At 41.2% G+C, this 20,622-nt stretch overlaps 1 protein-coding gene across 1 annotated transcript; it reads right to left on the bottom strand.

The window, feature by feature from the left end:
- Positions 1-71: 71 nt before the first annotated feature.
- Positions 72-19,719, bottom strand: LOC115378573 (E3 ubiquitin-protein ligase MARCH6). The gene is made up of 25 exons (XM_030078848.1): positions 19,302-19,719; positions 18,701-18,800; positions 15,835-15,908; positions 14,841-14,984; positions 13,720-13,792; positions 13,247-13,415; positions 12,513-12,702; positions 11,260-11,321; positions 11,084-11,116; positions 10,878-10,929; positions 10,614-10,672; positions 10,419-10,499; positions 10,194-10,262; positions 9,491-9,565; positions 8,673-8,807; positions 7,481-7,701; positions 6,310-6,447; positions 5,562-5,781; positions 4,030-4,099; positions 3,595-3,776; positions 2,371-2,505; positions 2,120-2,209; positions 1,648-1,780; positions 971-1,106; positions 72-633 (listed from the first exon to the last, which is right to left on the bottom strand). Exons 1-25 carry the CDS (start codon positions 19,318-19,320, stop codon positions 546-548), a joined length of 2,748 nt encoding a protein of 915 aa, XP_029934708.1. The 5' UTR covers positions 19,321-19,719; the 3' UTR covers positions 72-545.
- Positions 19,720-20,622: the final 903 nt, after the last annotated feature.

Genomic DNA, 20,622 nt, shown 5'->3' with positions numbered 1-20,622 from the left:
CTAATCTGCCGACACAAGGCTATTTTTTAAATTCCTTTTCTTACATACACACAAAGCAAATGCAATAAAGGTAAATTGTCAGTTTGATTTAATAAATTAATATACATACACTTTTAAGATGTACAATGGTCATTGCATTAATTCATGTCTTTTTTTTTTCTTTAAGACAACAAAGTCTGCGTTCAAAGTATTTACACATGTACAATTCTCAGGCAGCACTTTACAAAGCAAGGCATGAACAACAATACAGACCGTGAGTTTCAAATCAAACCTTTAACCTTCCCTCTCCTGCCTACTGCTTCAGTCTCAGGGGATTTCTTCGTTGTCTAGTAATTCTCATCCATTTTCCCCATCTAGCCTTTTTTAGGGTGTGAGCGGGCATTCAGCAAATTGAATGACATCCATCAAATCCACCAAGATCCACAGGAGATACAGAAGGATTGTGGTCCAAGGGCTGATTTGAAATTCAGAAAGGGAGAGGGTAGGGTGGGATAGGGTGTAGACGTGGATTACAGGTGCAAAATGCGGTGACTTCTCACAAAAAACTACTCTGCGACAGGGTTGGAGGGTGGGACTGAACTCGTTCTCCCAGATTTGCGCTCATAATTGACAAGCCTCTGACCAACCAGGTATCTGCAAGATAAGAAAGGAGAAAAATGGCAGTTGGAATAGGATTCATCCAGGGTAAATTGTGAAACTGGAGTCCAAAGAGAGCTCCAACTATATCAGAACAACAACACTGAGTCCTAATGTTCAGCAAAGCTCTGATACTGCAATTTAATAACGTGATGCACAGTAATTACTCCCCTTGTTTGTTCTCTGTTAAGTAAAAAGCTCCAACTGTATGTCTGTTTTAATTAGTGACTGCAAATGTTACACGAAAAAACTCAAATCACAGCACAAAAGAGAAACGCTTCTTCACTTCTACACTTTTGATGGCTTGACTAGTTCTCCATGAAAGGAAGCTTACTTGTCATTCTTGATGTGTTCGTAAAGGCGTTTAAACTGTCGGATCTGGAAGGACAGGATGCCAATAAGAGAGACCACCATCAGGAGGAACGGGTAGATTCTCCTCTGCATCAGAATTTCCATTTCGGGGGTCACTCCTGTGGAGGGAATGTGTTTCATTCAGTTAAATACTGTTTTCTGAAAATGTAGTCGCTGTGGGCAGCCCTGTGAGATCAGAGGGAAACTATCTCCACCACCTGGGAACAACTCCATAACGTGACATGCTGCTTCATAAATTATACAAGTTGAAGAGGTCAGACAGCGTGCGCACACACACACACACACACACCAAGAAGAACAAAGCAGTTTCAAGCAGATGCAGAAGATTAATCTGATGGAAACTTTGTTTGTTTTAAGTGCTTTAAGTGGATTAAAACAGGATTGTCCCAAATCCCATTGTTTGTTTCCTGTCCTCCACATCGCTTCAATTTTGGAGCTTCTATATTTAACTTTATGAAATGCTTTTTATAGTTGTTTTTTGTCTACCTAAACAGGGGTGCTGCTGGTTTGACCTCAGATCATTGATCTTAAAAAGGGCAGTTAAAGTCAGAAACTACAGGGACACAGAAAACGACAAATGGATCCCACAAACAATCCCACCAGCTGACAGAGATGAGTGTTCACGCGCCAGACACTCACCTACGGCTGGCACCACCCCTGCGGCGATGACGTATGGCACACACAACGATAGCAGCAGGACTGAGATGACAGGAGCTGCGAGCTTGCGGATGATGAACTGGAGATCAATGTTGCGGATGCCATTTGCATAAACCTGTGGAGGAATTTTAGACTTTATTATAAGGCTAATTTATTCACCTCCGTAGGGAAGGTTAGGGTTAGGGTTAGGGCCACTGGACTAACCTGCTGCCCTATATATACACATATGCACAAAGTACTAAAAAATAGATATTAGATATAAAGTATGGACCAAACCTTTCTGTTGTCAAGAAATTCTTCATGTATTAAGACTCTTAGCTGACCACCAGGCTATGAACAAGTTCCTATTCATAGAAATGTCTCAAAAGAACAGTTGCTGGATTACACAGCATCATAAGGCTAAACAGCACACAAAGCTCTACTGTTACTAACTAACACACATACAAAAACCTACCTGCTCAATGACAGTCTTCAGCCACCACTGAGGGCCCATGAGAGTGATGGCAGCAATAATTTTGGCATGGAGCACTCCAAGAGCCCAGTCCTGTGGACAAAAGTTAAACAGGTGAGTGAAACACAAGAGGACCTACATAATACACAACACCTACGCATGTTTTTCAACATCCCGGTAGAAAACATGATGACTCAAGAAAACAGGCAAGCAGTGTAAAGGGGCCTGTACAACAATGAGAAAGACAGACATACCTGCCAGGGGTAGAAGAGGGGTGTCTGGTCCAGTGGTACCCTGAGTGGTGCCACAATAACCAGTTCAAACAGCAAACCCAGTAGCAGTGGGATGACTCCAGCTACCAGCAGAGCTACTACCAGGGTCTTAAGGATCTGTACACACACACACACACACACACACACACACGCACACACGCACACACGCACACACGCACACACACGCACACGCGCACACGCACACACGCACACACACACACACACAGATGTTAGTCAACGCCTTTGGCTGGAAGACTCTGAATTGTGTCTAAGGTACACTGAAAAACACATCTCCTTTCTCCTGGCACATGACTGGGCTGAGGCTACAAGTGATCAAGGGAACATATGTAGTCCTTAGAATTCAGTCCCTTCTTCATACCAGTGAACTGGCTCCTCCATGAAAGACAGCTGGAAGGTCCGACTAACTGAGGAGAGGCTGGGTGGAATATAAATGCCAGACAGATGCTGGGAAATTCTGGATGTGGCTGTAAGCACGTCTATAGCAGCTGTCTCTCTCTCTGTTTTCAGGGGGGACAGTCTTTTGATCTGATGCTTTGTGTCCGGCTGAAGCTGTCCCTGGAAATGTCCTGGGACCCCCTCAGCCTGAAGATCTGGCAGATCGTCAGTTTGCAGACTTCAGACTTGTTAAAGCTAATTGTTAAAATTTTATATTTCAATGTTAGATCAATGTCATGTTGTGGTTAACTGCTCATGAAAGGCAGCTGAATGCAGCCATCTTTCACAAGCATTTAGGAGGGTGTGTAAAGTCTGTCAGATTTTGTTAAGCCTTTGTTGGCAAATAAAAAATGTTCCCAGATTTGCTCCCCAAAATCCGTTTATCTCAATCTGTGGGTCAAACAGCCTCTTGCAGGCCTTACTCAGTTGATGAAGAAAAAGTTACTGGCTGGGTATGTAACAGCAGTGGTCAATGAATTTGTTTTTGGGATTACTTCCTGATAGAGACATTTATCTTTTCAGCCCCTCCACAGGGAGGTCAGAAGTCCCAGTCAGCCACAGAGCAGCAGGTAATAAAGTAGGGATTCAGCTTTTGCCCTGGGACAGTACAGCATGGCGAATGCTTACTGCCAAGAGGGGTCGAGCATCAAGAGCCTTCTTTTTCCAAGACTAGTGTTCCTACTCACTACAATCCCACTGCCCCATTTTTGTACTTAACAAAACAAATCAGTTTCCTGCCCTGGTACCTACCATGAGTGTCCACTCCTGGACTTTGAGCATGATGACGGTGCGTCCCTGGGGCATCCAGGCCAGCAGCACCGTGACTCCCCGGATAGACAGCCAGCAGACGTACAGGCCGCATGCTGCCGTGTACAGCTCGTGGATCTTGGAGTTTCCTGTCCAGAAGGACATCAGCCAGCGCCCAGTGAACACTGGAACACACACAAAAACATACTGTTAATATGAGCGAGCACAAAATATTTCAAACACTTCATGGTGATCCTTGAACCCAGTGGCAGAGAAGAATTACACATTCTATCTGAGGTAATGCTTAAAATAGAAACCATTTAACTACAAAGAAACACAAATAGAACCATATACCCTTCAATTATAGTGTGGGTGTGGATCTAGAAAGCAGAAAAAAAAAACAGGCTGCTGGTTGTGTTGTGTGTGTCCACATCTCACCTGGCAAGGTCAGGCACACCAGGCTGGCCACCAGCAGAGTGATGCACATGAACGCTATCAGCAGCACAATCTGCAGAGGGGAAGACAAGAGATGTTGCCATTATAAATAATTTCAGAGGGATAGGAAGAACTCAACAATTTCCAGGAGACAGGAGCAATGGGTTTTGAAAAATGGGATGGTTAGTTAAGAGTTATGGTGCGGAAGATATGAACCGAAGCATGTTCACAATTAATTTAAACTTTCTGTTCTGTTCTTTCAAGCATTAAATAAACTTGTGCACTTTGTATTTTTCAATGTATTTTTGAGGAAACTCCTGCTGGACTGTATAAGGCTAGAGCCACAGGTGGGAAACCAAGGCTGTTAAAAAGGAGGAAGGTGGGTTCTATCACTGAATAGGAAGGAATGTCTTATGGTAGTACTTTGTGACAAATAGCATGAGTATTCAGTTTTAGCTGCTGAAATTTGATTCATCTCCTTGCAGCTGTACAATAAACACTTTAGTTAAGAGCACTGTTTTTTTTTCTCCATGTAATGATTACTTTTTACCTTGTTTGAACAAAAAACAAAGTGATAAAAAGCAATATCTGTATCAGGCTGTATTTTTACTGCCAATTTTTGGGTCATTGTGAAATTTGGCAGTTTTGTAAGCTTTTTTTTTCTAGGATTATATCATTAATACTACTATTAAATTAGCAAAAGAAGGAAAACTGACATGTTCTTTTGTTTACAAAACACATAACACTTCAGGAGAGGTCTGTATGAAAAGCTGAACCGTTTTTTCACCTGCATTTGTATTCTGATTCCAACAAAAACACATGTCAGTGTTGGTTTTGGTGTTGGTTGTTATGGCTGGGAAGATATCAAATATCGTTATCAGCATTAAAAAAAAAAAAGGCATATCACTCCATCCAAAAGTGGGAGCAGTACAACTGTATGTATGAGTGTAAGTTTGTAATGTAATGTAAGCAAGCTTGCCCTTTATGGGCAAGCTTCAATGACTTCAATGACCCAGGAAGTGGTGTCGGGCGTTGGCGCATTTCTAAATTTATCTGCGATGGAAATCATAAACACTAGGTGGTCCTAAAATGCTTTTATCAGAGATTTTATGGGAAAAAAGCCCTTAAATGGCCTTTTATAATCAATTGTGAAGTGTAATACCAAGTAAAAGAAAGCTTACCGTCACACTAAATATGATCACTTGTAGAGTATATTTACTGTCTGTAACCCTTCTGCCTCCAACAATGCCCCATGGGTGGCAGGGTAACCATAAATTAGAAGGGCGTTGCCTTAAGCAAAGTAAAATTTATAACTTAACAGTCACATGGAAACCTCATGATTGCAGATATGGTTTTGCAATCGCCTTAAATTTATAAGGTTGTGTGTTGCACACATTTCATAACCCTTGGCTCATGAAGCGCATCCAAAACATATCTGGAAGTGTAAAACAGGTGGAGGGACTGTGCACTGTACAGCATGCAGCCCCGGGACAGTGCAGAGATGGATCTGTGGTTTTGCTCAAGGATTCACTCACCCTGAAAGGGAAGCGGAGTGGTCGGTGGTACGGCTGGAAGCCCACTGGTCCCCCTTGCTGGAGGATGGCCTGGTGGGCCGCATGCAGCCCCTCCCCTACAGCCGGGGCGGGGTTATTGTTGTTGTTATGGTGACCTGGGGGAGGGTTGTTGTTATTGTTGTTGACAGGCTGGTTGGCATCATTGTCTTCCTGCTCTCCCAGAAGATAGGAGTGGAGGTCTCTGTGCAGGCAGAGAGGAGGGAGCGCATTCAGGAGATTACAGTTACAGATCTTGGATGATTAGATTATCAGTTAGAAAAGTCGCATGATGAAAGCAAACTTATCAGGAAAAGTCAGGAGTCACAATATTGAACCTTTAAAGAACAAACTCAAGCTCTTCACCATTTACACTCAAAATGGAAAAAATGGCCACAACTAATGACTACTTTCATTGTTGATTAATCTATTATTTCTCTAATTGGCTGATTAATAATTCAGTCAAAAATAATGACGAATGGTCAGATGAAGTCAGCAGAGTCCAAGGCGATGTCTTCAAATTGCTTCCTTAATCTGACCAGCAGCCATGAACTTTATGATATGAACAGTGCAAAATGAGCAAATTTTAGCATCTTTGTGGATTTTTAAACAGCAAATGTATGGCATTTTTACTTGTAAATAAGTAAAAAGTTTGATTATCAATTACAATCAATAATCGGTCGACTAGTTGTTCCAAGCACTAATTCAAACAGTACTGTGGTGCAAAACTTACAGTAAATATCCAGCGCTGACAGTCCAGGCCCTGACCAAGCCTTTGAGCCACTGGCGGGTGTGACCCTGCTCCAACAGCGCCGGCAGCACCACCTGAAGTAATAACAGCTCCAGAGACAGCTCACTGACGGGGGCGTCACTGAGGGGGACACAGAGGTAGACTGGCTCAGAGGGAGAGGGGGGCAGCATAGTCTTAAGTTATAATGACTCACCTCACTTTTGGAGAAGTGAGGTGTACTGTTTGACAATGCACAACTTCTCTTATACTGCACATACTTTATATTTCTGGTATATTCTCATACATATTTTTCTCAAGATGTATGTGTGTGGTTTTCTTGGTCTCTCTACATTATGCTGCTATTTTGCATATCCTCCTTATGCTGTAATCCACCCACTTGCATAAAGTATCAGTTGCATAGGTTTTTGAGAGAGAGCTGTCTTTTGGGATGTTGTAATTTATAATCTATTTTCTTCGCTGTATCCTGTTACTATTTTTGGCCGCAACGGCCTAATTTCTTGACAGGGATAATTACAGTTTCATCTCATCTTATGTGACGAGGGAGGAACAGTTATGAGAGAGGGCTCGCTGACTGAGAGAGACAGAGAAAGACAGTCATGGAGAGACACATTGAAATAGAGAGAGAAAGTGAGAGAATCAGAGACAGAAAGATAGCTGTCAAATGAGAAAGAGATGAAGTAGGCCGGATAAGGACAGAAAGACACAGAGAATAGTGAATGAGAGATAAGGAGAAAGTCACCAAGAACAAAACTGCTACAGCAGCAGTTCAGAAAGGCTTGATGTTACCAGAGCTATGAGGGATATATGGACCAAACAAACCCAAATATAATCTGTACTTGTGCAGCTGGTCAAAATGATAGACTTCACACATGGAGTGACCTGGAGCGGTCACTTCTGAGATGTTCCATGTTGACTTCCAACAACAAAATCAAACTACTGAGTGTCTATTTTTCACACTTTTGTTTTTGCTCAGCCATTGTCTTGACATGTTATGTGGTAAAGATTGTAGGTTGTACACTGATTGTGTTCAAACCCAAGTGATTGTGAAAGATGGTGATTATCATCACCACATCAAGGAGACAGAGAGCAGGCGTCTAGCAGGCTTTCAAACAGCTGACACACTCAGTGAGTGACCTTAATCTCTGCTGGTTACCTGTACAGCATGACGTTGTATGGCAGGAAGGTGGGGAGCAGCAGTTTAATCAGCCTGATGGGCAGCCACAGCATGAGCAGCACGATGGAGCCGAACACCACCACAGACAGGATGAACCGCCTCAGGTGTCTGTAGATGGGCAGGTGGATCATCTCCTGCACCGGGTTAAAATCAGGGTCGTTGAGGTTTCGCAGAAACCACAGCACTCCGGGCCTCAGCACCTGATGGACAAACAGCGAGAGAATCAGTGAGCTGCAGTATTACAATTATAGAATATAAAATAGAAACTTGCAGTCCTCAAGTTGTCAGGGCCAAAGCCTAAAATCCTAAAATGTTCATTAAACTCACTGACCAATCAATTTTCGTCAGTTTAGTTTGAAAAACTAAAGAAACCAAGAGCTACTCATGTTTTCTATTACTTACATTTATTCACATATCGTATCAAACCACTCATCAATGAACTTTAAATCCATACCAGCTAAATGATGCTAATTCTTGCATGTATCAAATGTTACCTCAGCCCACATTTTGCATAAAAAACACTGCACATAAAAAGGCATGTGATATGTATTTTCCAATGTATCAGATTTGCATGACATAATATTTGAAAATATACAAAAAAAAAATTCACAAAAAGTCATAGAGTTAACCTAATCAGCAAAGTATACCAAACTGCTTCACTTCACATATCTAAAGGTCATCATTGTTTTAGAGTCCACATGTGTGTAATAAGTGCATTCACTCATTAGTTAGATGACTCTCACTGCATTAAGTCCACAAGAGAGCTGATGCTGGAGCAGCATGTGTATTTGACTGGACTGGACTGAAATGGGAAGGGTATTCTAAAGTGCGATCACACTGACTGGCTAATTTTTTTTCTTATTTTGTACATAATTTGAAAACCTTTTGACAAGCTACTCAGAAACAGGTGGTGAGGTACTGGTAGCTACTTGTTGGACACCCAAGCAATACTGTTTTTTAACAGTCCTTACACAAAATGAATTCCTATGCCTATCAGTAATGAAATGAACTGTTACACAGCTATCTGTAGCTGAGTTTATAGGATGTTTTACAACAGCTTTGAATGTGACTTGGCCAGTGAGACTTCAGTACCACAATTAAAGGTTTAACAATAAAAATCACACACAACAAAGGTCATCCCTCATGCTGGTATTACTGTTTGTGTCTTTACCTCTCTCAGGAGGAGGATGAAGGAGGCAAAGTAGAAGACATAGACCATCCCCACAAGCCAGTGCAGGAACATGGTGGTACCAGGTGCCGATTTAAAACTCAGCTCTCTGTCCTTCAGTGAGGCATCAAACATCTCCTGCAAGACGAGTGGAAGATGGTTTCAGTCTGTACACTGCCGGTGTCCCAGATGGTTTTCATGACAAACAGACGCACCACACAGGGCCACACTGGTTAATTTTTCAATAAAGACATCGGTTCCAACGCTTCAAATACGGTGCTGGTTCTAACACAATACTGATTGAATACTCATCTCTGCTGGATGAACCAACAGTTGGAAAAGCTGTAAATTAGAGTGCTCTCAATATGTTTATGCCATCTGCTGTTGTAACTAACTCAGACCAAACTCAGCTGATTTTCTCAATGGGCAAGAACATCAGATATAATTGTTAGAAAATAACATTCAGAGGTTTTCACTAGCTTTTGATACCTTTCGATAGTTAAACTGTGACCAAAAAATGGCTTTAGCACAAACTAGAGTCATATATTATTACCAGCTCTACTGCAAAGCATATTAAGGCATTTATCTTTTGGACCATAAATTCTTGAAATATTTCAACGGATAAGAAATTCCATTATGTATCCTCAGGTTACCACACTGTTAATCTCATCAATGAAAACCTGAGTCAAACCTTGACAAACCAAGCTTTAGTCAAAATTAATGAGTAAGTATCAAGAACTAGTGCTCTAAGAGTGGAGTCAAGAGATTAATACTGAATACTGAAAGCCAGAGAAAGAAAAGAGAGCAAAAGAGAGTCTTACTAAAGAGCAGATGTCAAGCCACCAGCCACAGATCAGTGGAAAAACTCCGATCTCCACGACAACCAGCAGAGAGACCTGTGATGAAGGACGAGCAATGTCTCAGCAACAATTTATTCACACTAAGAAATTACACAGAGGCTTAAAATCCAAATTTGAAAAGTTAAAATACAAGCAGTGTCTTAATAAGGTGACAGTTCTTCAAAGGTTAATTGTCTTTTTGCTAGCCAACATGATTCCTGCACAGCCCTCCCAACAGAAAGTTAACCAAAACAATTATTTTTTTATTATAGCTATATATAAGCATGCTCAAATCTTAGTGGATGATAAATCTGGTACACAAGAAGAGTGACACTAAATAAAAAGAAAAAATATTTAAGCTGTGTTGTGAGTCTCATTAAAGGACAACCACTGTAGCTGTTTCACTGACCAGCTTTGTAAAAATAGTGCAATAAAATAAAATAAAAATAATCCATGAGGTTATATCTTCTTGCACTACAAAGAAATAAAAGCTTTTTTTTGACTTATTGTCTTTTTAGTCTTTGCCTCTACGTCTGACTGCAAATTAACTCAATCACTTAAAATGCGGAGACTTTGGAAATCTCAGGTAAATCAAAGCCTCAATGCGGTCAGTCTAAATTTTCCATCAAGGTCAGTGTGCTTACATGAACACCACACAAAGCAGAAACGCACTGAGAGGCGTTACCTTGACAACGATGTAGCAGACTCCCAGGAGACGCCGCGAGCGCTGGAACCTGACCAGAGCAGCCAGTCCCTAAGATACAGCCATTAAGGATCAACACTGCGCACACACAATTTATTCATGTGAGACTCCTGGCACGGACAGCTGCACAACATATCAAATATTATCTGACTTAGTTCTACATGTTAGCAATGTGCAGGGCACTGGTGATGGCAGGTGGAAGGATACATGGCAGAGAATAAGCGTCATGGCCAGCAGTATGTAGCCCACAATGGTTGTGATGAGGCCCTCGAAATGTGAGGCTTGCACCTGAAGAAGAGGAGAGACAGTTAGGGAGTCAAGAAATGAAAGCACAGCTTACAGACATAATATTACAAACCAAAATCAAAAGTTAAAGTGATTATGATTAAAGCAGTTTCTTACATATTCCTCAAAGCCAAGCCCCACAACAGAGAAGTGCCCAATGTGGTAGGGACAGAATGCTGAGTAGGAGACAAAAATGGAAAAAATGTTTTGCATTGTGCAACATAAACTCAAAGAAAAACACAATCAACCTGCAGGAGGGGCATTATTATATATCATTATACAGAGTTAGAACAGTGTCATTACATAAGGATCAGGTGAACCTAGTGGTACATATTTATATTAAAATATGCATCCCTCTTTAAAGATGTTCAGTTTACTCACCAAAGACCAGGATGAAGAGAGTGTTGAGAGACACGACCCAAAACACATGCTCCTAGGGGAGAAAAACACATGAATCATCAACTGGCAAGCTCAGATGTCACAAGTCTTCAAAAAGCTTGCTGGCATATGAAGAAAAAAATAAGACAAACTGTGTTTACTTCAATAAAACAACAAAAAAATAATCAGATAATTATGGAGAAACTCACCAAGAACACCAGTGAACCATCCAGGCCAAGCATCTGTGCAGCACAGACAAAAGTCACAAGCATTTTACATTACAAATGTATAACAGGGATAATAATACACATCTCTCGCTGTGTGATTGTGTGTGAGAGAGAAAGTGGTGTGGAGGCTCGAGATCAGTGATGTGATGCAGACTCACCCGTTCCCAGGTGAGCTCCTCAGCTGCCCGGTCCCATTCCAGAGCATTCCAGTTCATGTCATCTACAGAGACAAAAATCAGCTTTTAATAGCCTAAAAGATCAATACATCTGCAGCATCAACTCTCCTGGCTGGGTTCCTGTGCTGCCAGATCTCATGCTAACTCCAAAAATCACTGCAGCAACAACATCAGGCTTCCACTGAAATATAACTCACGTTGATAAGATTAACAGTGGTGCTTCTGAGCTAAGTGCAATGTCACAATAAATACAATTTAAATATTCCTGCTTCTCAGATTTTACCACAGCACTATAGCCCACTGCTGTCCTTCACTTATCCAACAACAGCAGCATTATCAAACTCTCAAGGCACAGTTGATGTGGTTTGTCAGGGAGAACACTTATTTTACCTTACATTTAAAGAATAATATTTTGGTGACAAGACAAGGAAAAATGTTTTAATTGTTGTGTAGTATTCTAGCAGGGATGTTTTAATTTCATAAAATAACACTGGCTAGGCCTGCAGTGCAAAACAGCCCACTGTGAAACACAGCCAGAAAAATGTAAATAACAAAAAACAATTAATCATCAGGCATTATTTGCAAGCCTGCTGCAAAAATGGTCTATTTACTTTAACACAATACTTAAATTAGAGCCATTCCTTAAAAGTCCTATAGTAAGCACTGTAAACATCAATACATCATAGTCAAATTAATTGTAATACTTTGGTATAATTACTGCTAACAAATGAGACCATTGTTAAGATGATTTGTAGTGTCTGTCTCACCCCAATGTTACTGTTAGTGCTGCTGTTCTGCAAAATTAAGACAACATTTGGTCTACTAGTTAAAAAAAAAAAAAAAAAAGTTGCTTTTTTTAGTGTGCTGCTCTACTCAAGGTAAAAATGTTAGAAGTGATTTAATCCATCAGCCTTTCACTCTTTCCATCAAATGCCAGTGTCAGAAACTTTAACAGATTTATTTAGATTAATTTATTTATATCTGCGCCATAAAACAATATAGCAAATTAGGAACTGGAAGGAGTTGCCACCCTTCTCTAAAACATTCTCCCTTAAGTCAAAATAATGAGACAGTGATTTACTGATGTCAACTTTCTATACACTGAACCTCAAACCTTTATACACACCAAAATTTACCCTGATGTGGTAATGATTTATCTCAGCAGGAACAGTGCTATTGTATTGTTGTAGCCTACGTCTAAAGATTAAATACCATTTCCTTTCACAATCTCTAACCTTGTGCTCCATTGTTGGCATCTGCGTCTTCAGCGGCCGCCCCCTCCTCTTCTTCCAGCTCGGGGTCATCGCCGTGGTCCGGGGGGACATCGGGTGGCTCGGGCTCTGCCTCGTTCTGGGCTGGAGGATCGGCAGGGGCCGGCTGGGCCACAGGGGGCTCATCTGCTGCTCCCTGGCCGGCCACTTGTGCCTGGGGGTGACGGGACAAGACAAATAGCTTTGACGTTCAAGTGCAAGTTCAAGTTTATTTATAGCTCTTAATCGCTTGTTTACAGTCTCAAAGGGCTTTACAAGTATTGGGATGAGGGATGTTCTGTGTGTATGTGTGGGTCTGTGTCAGAGTGTGTGTGTGTGAGTGAGTGTGTGAGTGAATGACTGAGTTACTGCACATCAGGGCTGTGTGTGCGTGTGTGTGTGTGTGTTTCTGCCCCCAATACATTTAAATAATCCATTACAATCATGAATAACTTTGGCTACCAGGATGCTGAAGCACCCATATTTATGAGCCACTGTCAAGACTGTCACTTTTCATCGCATTAACTCTTTACCTCTATTTTTCCTCTTTCTTTGTATCAAAAGCCAAGACTTGACACACAGCAAACCTGTACATAAATGTCTCAATCCTCCCAAGCCACATAAATGTTTAAAAACCTTTTCCAGTGTGAAATTTGGTGCCACAGAGCCAAAATCCCCGAAGGAAAACAGTATGCTGTGTGTGTGAATCCGTTCTGTACCTCATTGGGCTGTCCCGCTGCGTTGGGGGGTGGTGGCTGGTGCTGCTCTAGCCACTGGGGGGCGCCACCATGGACAATCTGTTCTCTGAGCCACACCAGGCTGATAAATGCACACAGGGTGCAGGTGACCACGAAGCAGCCCTGCAGGCAATCTGCCAGCAGGTTCTCTCTGCAGGAACACACACACACACACACACACACACACATGCATGCAGTGTCAGATTTGGCAATACCTATGCCTTCTTGCTCATGAAAAATGATTAGCAATGAGAATTTTTTTAAAAAATATCATGCTCTAGCAAAAATGTCCTGAAAGTGATGTGTTTTTAAAATTTTCTACAAACCATCCTCACAGCAGGTGTGCAAAGAAATTACAGAAAATTAATGATATTACTCGACATGCTAATTTTTTTTCCCTTCTAAGTGTGTTAAGTGTAGGAAAATAAAAATTAAAACATCATTATCACACTCACGTAGAGAGCATGTCCAATGGCAGTGTCAAAAGTGAGCTCACGGAGCCAGTAAACAGACACTTGTAGATGCGACCTGGCAGAGAGTGACAAAGGAATTGGTGTCATTGTACAAACTGACAAAAAAGATGTAGTCACTCTGTCTAAACCTTCGAAAACACTCCCTCTGGGCTGTGGAAACATGAAATACAAGCAATTTGTGGTTATTTAACAAATCATTTGATTTGTGAACACTTAATGGGCCTAGCCTGCTTTTTACATTATGTACCGATGAGGATTTACATATCTTAGAGCACACAATGTTTCTGTTATATAATGATACTAAAGCCTTAATTCTCTTGATCCTTTAAAACCGTGAACATGAGCTAATGTATTTACCTTATGTCATAGCTGCAAAGCACGGAAATATGCATTGAAGGTGTGGAAGTGTGTGTGAGCATGAAAGCCACTTCCTTTAAACCTAGTGGGCCACAACAGTGGATAAGGACCTACAGTGACAGGCCGATATATTTGGACCATCTTCTCTTAAATCTATGAAAAAGACTGACCAGATACATTGATATGTAATCTCTGAACCATTACTGCTTTCACCAGAATTTCTATCCTATGTAAAATGCAAAATTCCCTGACTTTTTCATGAATTTCCATGGCTCATCTGTTGAATTTTCATAACCTGTAGATACCATACAAATAAGTGTAGTAGGTTTTTTCCTTGGCTAAAATTTAAAAACATCAGATTTCAGAAAACTTATTAAAGTTCATTTGGGGCAAGCCCACATCCTGGGAACACAATAAAAAAAAAATTAAGATTGTTTTATCTGAGCCTGAGAAAGTCCCAAGAATTGATTACAGTCGCTGACTTTGTCTGGAATAGACTTAAGAATTCAGTGACTTTTCAGAACTTCTATGGCTCACGGCAGCCCTGTTTTACCAATGCAACAGTTCATGAAGAGGAGACATGGAAAAAATAAAGCAAGAGACAGCTTTAAGATTTAGTTTAAATCTGTAACAATGGAGACAACCGTTCTACAAAAGGAGTAATGCAGTGGAGTGCAGTGGGAGGTGGTCCTAGCACTGAGATCTTGCAAGGTTGTGAAAAGTCCTAGTTGGAGTCTGTTACTCACATGCAGTGAGAGGAACCACCCCAAGCCATGCGAAGGCCACCAGTGTGTAATGGAACCAGTAGCGGATGGCCGTGCCCACACTGGTCAGCAGGCCTGCACAGATGTCCTGGATGGGCAGACGGGAGGGCATGTCTGGGGAGTAGACTGGAGGGAGAGCAGGGACAGATTTAGAGTAAAGTCTTGCAATGCTAACTTTTCTGAATTATGAATAGTGTAAATAATGACTACTTCAATTTAAGCAGTGATATTTACGTTAACAATCAGAAATGTTTGGTAACATCCTCTCTAAATGTTAGACTGAAGTTGCATTACCCAATCAGATTGAGCCAATGCAGTCTCACACTAAGTTGGCTTAAATGAGGAAGTGCATGAAAGTTCACTTTGTCCAAGTTAACAGATTTCTACTTCCCTGAATTTATTGTGCAACACATGAAAAAAAAAAAAAACTCTGGACATTATAGCTGCTTGGTCACACTGATCAAACAGACACAAAGAGCAGAGGTAACTGAGCTACACAATTTTTAGAGGCAACAGAAGATGAAACACAAGTAATATAAAAAGCAGAGGAACAAATTACTTGTCTACGAGTCTATTACTAGTCTCCAGTCTACTGCTTAAAAGTATAGTTTCGATATTACTTTTGAAGTAAGTAAATATTAAGTATCGTATTTTTAAAGCCCATATTTTAGGGTTGAGTCCAAATATCAGTAATAAACCAATTCACTTGAAGCACTACAGGCCAACAGTGCTTCCAAGCCTCTCGAAATTAACGTCTTTATAACTGTGGCTTGGGCTATCTGACATGAATCAAGGTCTAAAAAGCAGGTGCCATAGAAAGGAAAGTACTGAGCCTCAAAAAAACATATGTAGAAGTGACTGACAAAAAAGGCTCTCAGACCCATGTGGCCCCATCTATTACATTTGCATTTTTAGGAAAAAACCTTGGGCTGTTTAATATTAAAGTGGTCGATCCATCAATGCCACATGTACTTACTTGGTGTGAAAGCAAATCTGTGCTTGCATAATTCACAATACTCCTTCCTGCTATGCTTCAGCCACTGGACCAAGCTGCAAAACAACATGAAAAGGGTGAAAAGTAGATAACACTCCAAAAACTTCACACATGTGCTGGCGGGGCATTTTTCTAAAAGAATGCTGAGTTGCAGATACTATTTTTTCAGTGTTTGGACTGAATACACAGCAGGCATGAGAAACAGGTGTTTTCTCACATAGAGACATTAGTCATATCACACCCATGAGGCTGGTGATCTTGCATGTGCATATTTAAGGAAACAAATACAGTTCTTCTCGCTGGCAATTCAGACCTACGGTAGAACTTTTGCATACTGAACTGAAAAATGTGTGTATGCATCCATCATGTTTGAAATTTCAGCTGTGGTCTGAATTTTCTGTGGATTTCATTGCTCTGGGCATTTTACTCCCCTAAATGGGCTCTAATCACAAGGATAAACACCGCCACACTTCATAATTAGACATGACTCCTGCTTTGCGTATGTAAGCCATTGGCTGTGACGCAGCTGGGTGCTGAGACAAAGGTGTGTATGCTGCTGACCTAACGTAACCTTTTGCTTAGATTACTGCAATAGGATATGGGGTGATGAGGACATTGTCTCAGCTCTGATGTCATCTCCAGGGCCTCGACAGACACTGGCTGTGGGCACTTATCATATTCCACTCATAGTAAAACACCGCATGAAGTTGGGGCGATGAGCTCATGATCTGATTAATGAGTAAAAAGGGACTGTCAGCATATCTGATCTACTATCGGTTTTTCAGTCACCTATAATGATAACCATATGTCATAAAAAGCCGGCATGTTGTGACATAGGCGAGACTGTGGGATTAACAACTGGGTTATGTAAGGGAGAGATTACCGCTTGCTGATTCCAATACACACCGTCTGGGCGGTCAAGAACAGTGTGATTGTACCTAAATACTGCGGCTGCATGGAACGCCTATCATCCAGGGTTCCCATGGTAACCCTGATGTATGTCTCCATGACTTTTCCATATTGTTCCACAGCTAAGGCAGAGTGAAGCGAATGAAGTGAAGTAGTTTGTTTATGTTTTTCAGCTGAGAAAAGTTGTGAACAGATGAACAGTCGGGGTCTACTGTACTACAGATGGACTTGCTGTGGAAGCCTAGCATTAAATACAAGGGGAAAAAAACCCACCATCATCTACTACATGTGTGTGAGTGAAACATGTTGCAGAAAAAATACATCCTGGTATGATACTGTCAAGAAACCATTTGTAAAATTCCTTGATATTTCATGGCTTCCCAAGAGAATATATCAAGTTCCCTGGCCTCCCCTGCCTACAAAAAAATATAAATTCAAGAATATTCCAGATAATCAATGACCAGTGAAAACCCTGATCCGATTACATCAGGACATGTTGTGCAACCGGTGTGAATAAAAACAAACAGATGATAGAAATTAAGTAAAATGGTAGAAATAGACCAAGCAATAAAGCTGTTAGGGATCTGTCAGTAATGAAATTTCGTTCACATTGCTGTTGCTAAGTAAAGCTGACACAGATTTGAACAAATGCAGCCACGGTGGATGCAAACAGCCATTTTCAGGACAAGTGTAACTGTAGCCAACGACTCAGCACATCTCTACCATTCAGATACAATAGATACAGGCCACAAACTGTTATTCTAAACTTGGTAATATGGTTACAGACTGAAGTTCAACAATTGCCACAGAACAATCCAGGCCTGGCCTTTGCTTCTGCCTGGGGCTTTCTATCCACCTGACCCTCTTGTCACCGGTGACAGCCGCACGCAGGACAGACGAGAACAGAGCACGGTCCAAAAACCACCCGCTGGGCTGGGGCCGGTATTGTTCTCAGCACACAAACACCCCACCTCAGGCAGTTACCTGGGCTACTATATTACCTGCATGCAGAGACACATTAGAAAAGGAACCTGTTTTGCATATTTTGAGAAGAATAAAGAATCTAGGCTAACACCTCGGTTTTGAGATATTTGCACAGTTACATGTTCAACTTTGACAAGAAGTATTCCTACCTTTTAGTGGTAGGGGAAAAAAAACGATTCACTTAAATATTGCAATTCTTTTTTTTTTTATATACTATTTTCTTTTACACAAATGATTTAAATTAGAGGTATCATATGAAACTATACAACCTAAGGAATCCATTGGTATGAAGCACGTCATCCTAGGCTGTAGGCAAAGCAGCAAAACATCCCTCCAAAGTTAAATTTTGGTGAAGGGGGTTTGGCTGGAAAACTGAGACTCTTGTGGATCCAATGAGCCACATTTGATTCACGTGTGATGATGTTAGCTCCCATAGCGGCCATTTCATTGTAGTGACTTTTTGAAACTTGACATCACTGTATAAAATAACCCACCTGTGATCTTTCACATAATCAGAGCCTCATGAAACTTTACATCCACAAACTAGAGGATTATTGACAAAACAATAAGGTCAAAAAATAATAGGCAATAAATCGTACTATAAAAAAAGAATAGCATTAAATATTGACTCCACACCCAAGTATCATGACGTATTCAATCAGGAGATGAGTGTATCATCCCACGCCTACTGCCCTTCTTATTGACTTTAACTCTGTCACTGTCAGTAATGTCACTAATGCTGTAATTATAGCAGTTGCAGAGCTTCCCTTCACGCTTTCAGTTTCACACATGCATGCAACTGACCAGATCACCTCTTATCATCTTCTCTACACAAATCACACTGAACAAAAGCTGCAAGTGTGGGTTGCAGACACTGTGAAGTGAAGGGAAGGGGAGGGGACGATGTGACAAGATCTCATCAATGACTGGGGACAGGACAGCTTGACACACTTACCACTCCTGGTGGATGAATTTAATACTGCCAGTACAGACACAGGGGTGGTAAAGGGGTTTGTCTGGGGTCCCCTCCGAGCGGCACACACGGCAAATATCCGCTGCACATCCAGAAAGCAAGTGAGGAGGGCACCCAATGTGGAAGCCAAACAAAGTAGTAAACGAGACAGAAAAAGAAATACACACAAAGAAAGAGGGAGAGAAGGGGGGAGGCATTAATAAACAGGCATGTATAGGAAGAACAACATGTGAAAACACTACGCTGGCTGCAAGATAATACAAATCCGCAAATTTAAGTTATGTAAGAAACTTGGCTTATCCATGAGCATGCCATGGAGTACAATTACATCACCATAACTCTAGGTTTCTGGTAGTTTCCCAGCTCCCCCGTTGAATACTGCGTCATAACAAACTTAAACATGAGCTCAAATGTAATAAAATGTTGTTTTTTTTTTCAAGTCTGTCCTGTAGATAATAGCTGGTTAACTTGACAATATGGTGGTTAGCGGGTGAGCTAATTGGTAGCAGGCCCGCAGAGCAGTACGTGAGGCTTGGCTCCCTGTCAGTGATGCAGTTTGCAGCTAACCAAGCTCGTTATTTACCTTCTTCGGCAGTATCCATGCTGTTCACTGCGCACTGGTCACCTTTATCTTCCAGGGGGGTATGCTCTATGGTGAACCCATCCACGGTACAGATAATATCATTTAGCTAGCCGACTACGCTAGCGGGAGCAGAATATCCTTGGGGCTTGAATACATTGACAGTCTTAAAATGGTGTCCCCACAGACTGAACACCAGCGCTAACCTCGCCACGTCCTGCTCGCCGCACGTACGAAACACACTACTTTCAAAACGGGCCAGCAGATAATAGTTTATGTTATGTTTTCAAATGTAAAACCTCGACCCGTTACATCCTCTTCGTTACTGAAATATAACCACGGCAGATGGACACCAAGCTAAGCTCGCTAGCTGACCAGTCACTGATAGCTAGCTGCTGTCACACAACACTTTTGCCGTACGACAGCGTTTCCTGTTTTACGGCAAGGAAACTTCCACGATGCTATCACGTGACTGCAGCAGGTAATCAGGTGAAGGGGAGCACACGTAATCTCTTAATATCAGAAAAGTGAGTTTAAAATATCCATGTGGTTAACTTGGTGTTTACGTGGTTAAAATATGCAGCTGGTGAATTAAAAAGACGTAGTCCTGATATAGAGAGAGGCTATTTGTTGCAGACTGAACAGCGACATCTAGAGGATTGGACTGGAATCAACATTTTAGACATCTGGTTTACGACCTGGCAAACGCAACACTAAATTTCATAAAACAATAAAGAAAAACAACGTTATGTGGGCTCGAATAATTTTATTGGATGATAGTCTTTAAAGTTGGCTTTTAATCTTGAATGTGTGGCATCCATAAGCACTGTGTTTCAACTCCTCCAGTGAAATTTCTAAGACACTATGACAGTCAAGCCATTTGTGGAAGGCCGAAACTTTGAGAGGAATTATGCCAATACTAGGGCAATAAAACAAATACAATTAAATAAACTTTGGGCCACCGGTACTTATAATCCTGATGCCAGAGCTAAGGTCAATTCTGTAAGCCTGTGTACAAAAAAGAAAAAAATAAATCCACACAGGTAAAAACCAAACCAGAAATGAGAAAGAAAAAAAATGAAATTCCAGGAGGGATATATGTAGTTACACAAATTTGTAAACACACAAGTTGCCACAAATACATAGCGTACTGTAGCATAACTTTTGTAACGACTTCGCTTATATCTGCAGGTTTCACGTCACTTTTTGGCTTTTGAATCACGCAAGTGCACTATGGAAAAAAATATATTATATAAAATAGGTTCATTTGGTAGGTTTGTAGACGCAAATAATGGCATTTTTTCCGTATGCGGGAATAATAATA

This window comes from Myripristis murdjan, chromosome 20, assembly GCF_902150065.1.
Source record: "Myripristis murdjan chromosome 20, fMyrMur1.1, whole genome shotgun sequence".
Lineage (NCBI taxonomy): Eukaryota > Metazoa > Chordata > Actinopteri > Holocentriformes > Holocentridae > Myripristis > Myripristis murdjan.
Note: the sequence above shows the minus strand (reverse complement) of the source record. Positions and strands in the feature narration are given on the sequence as shown.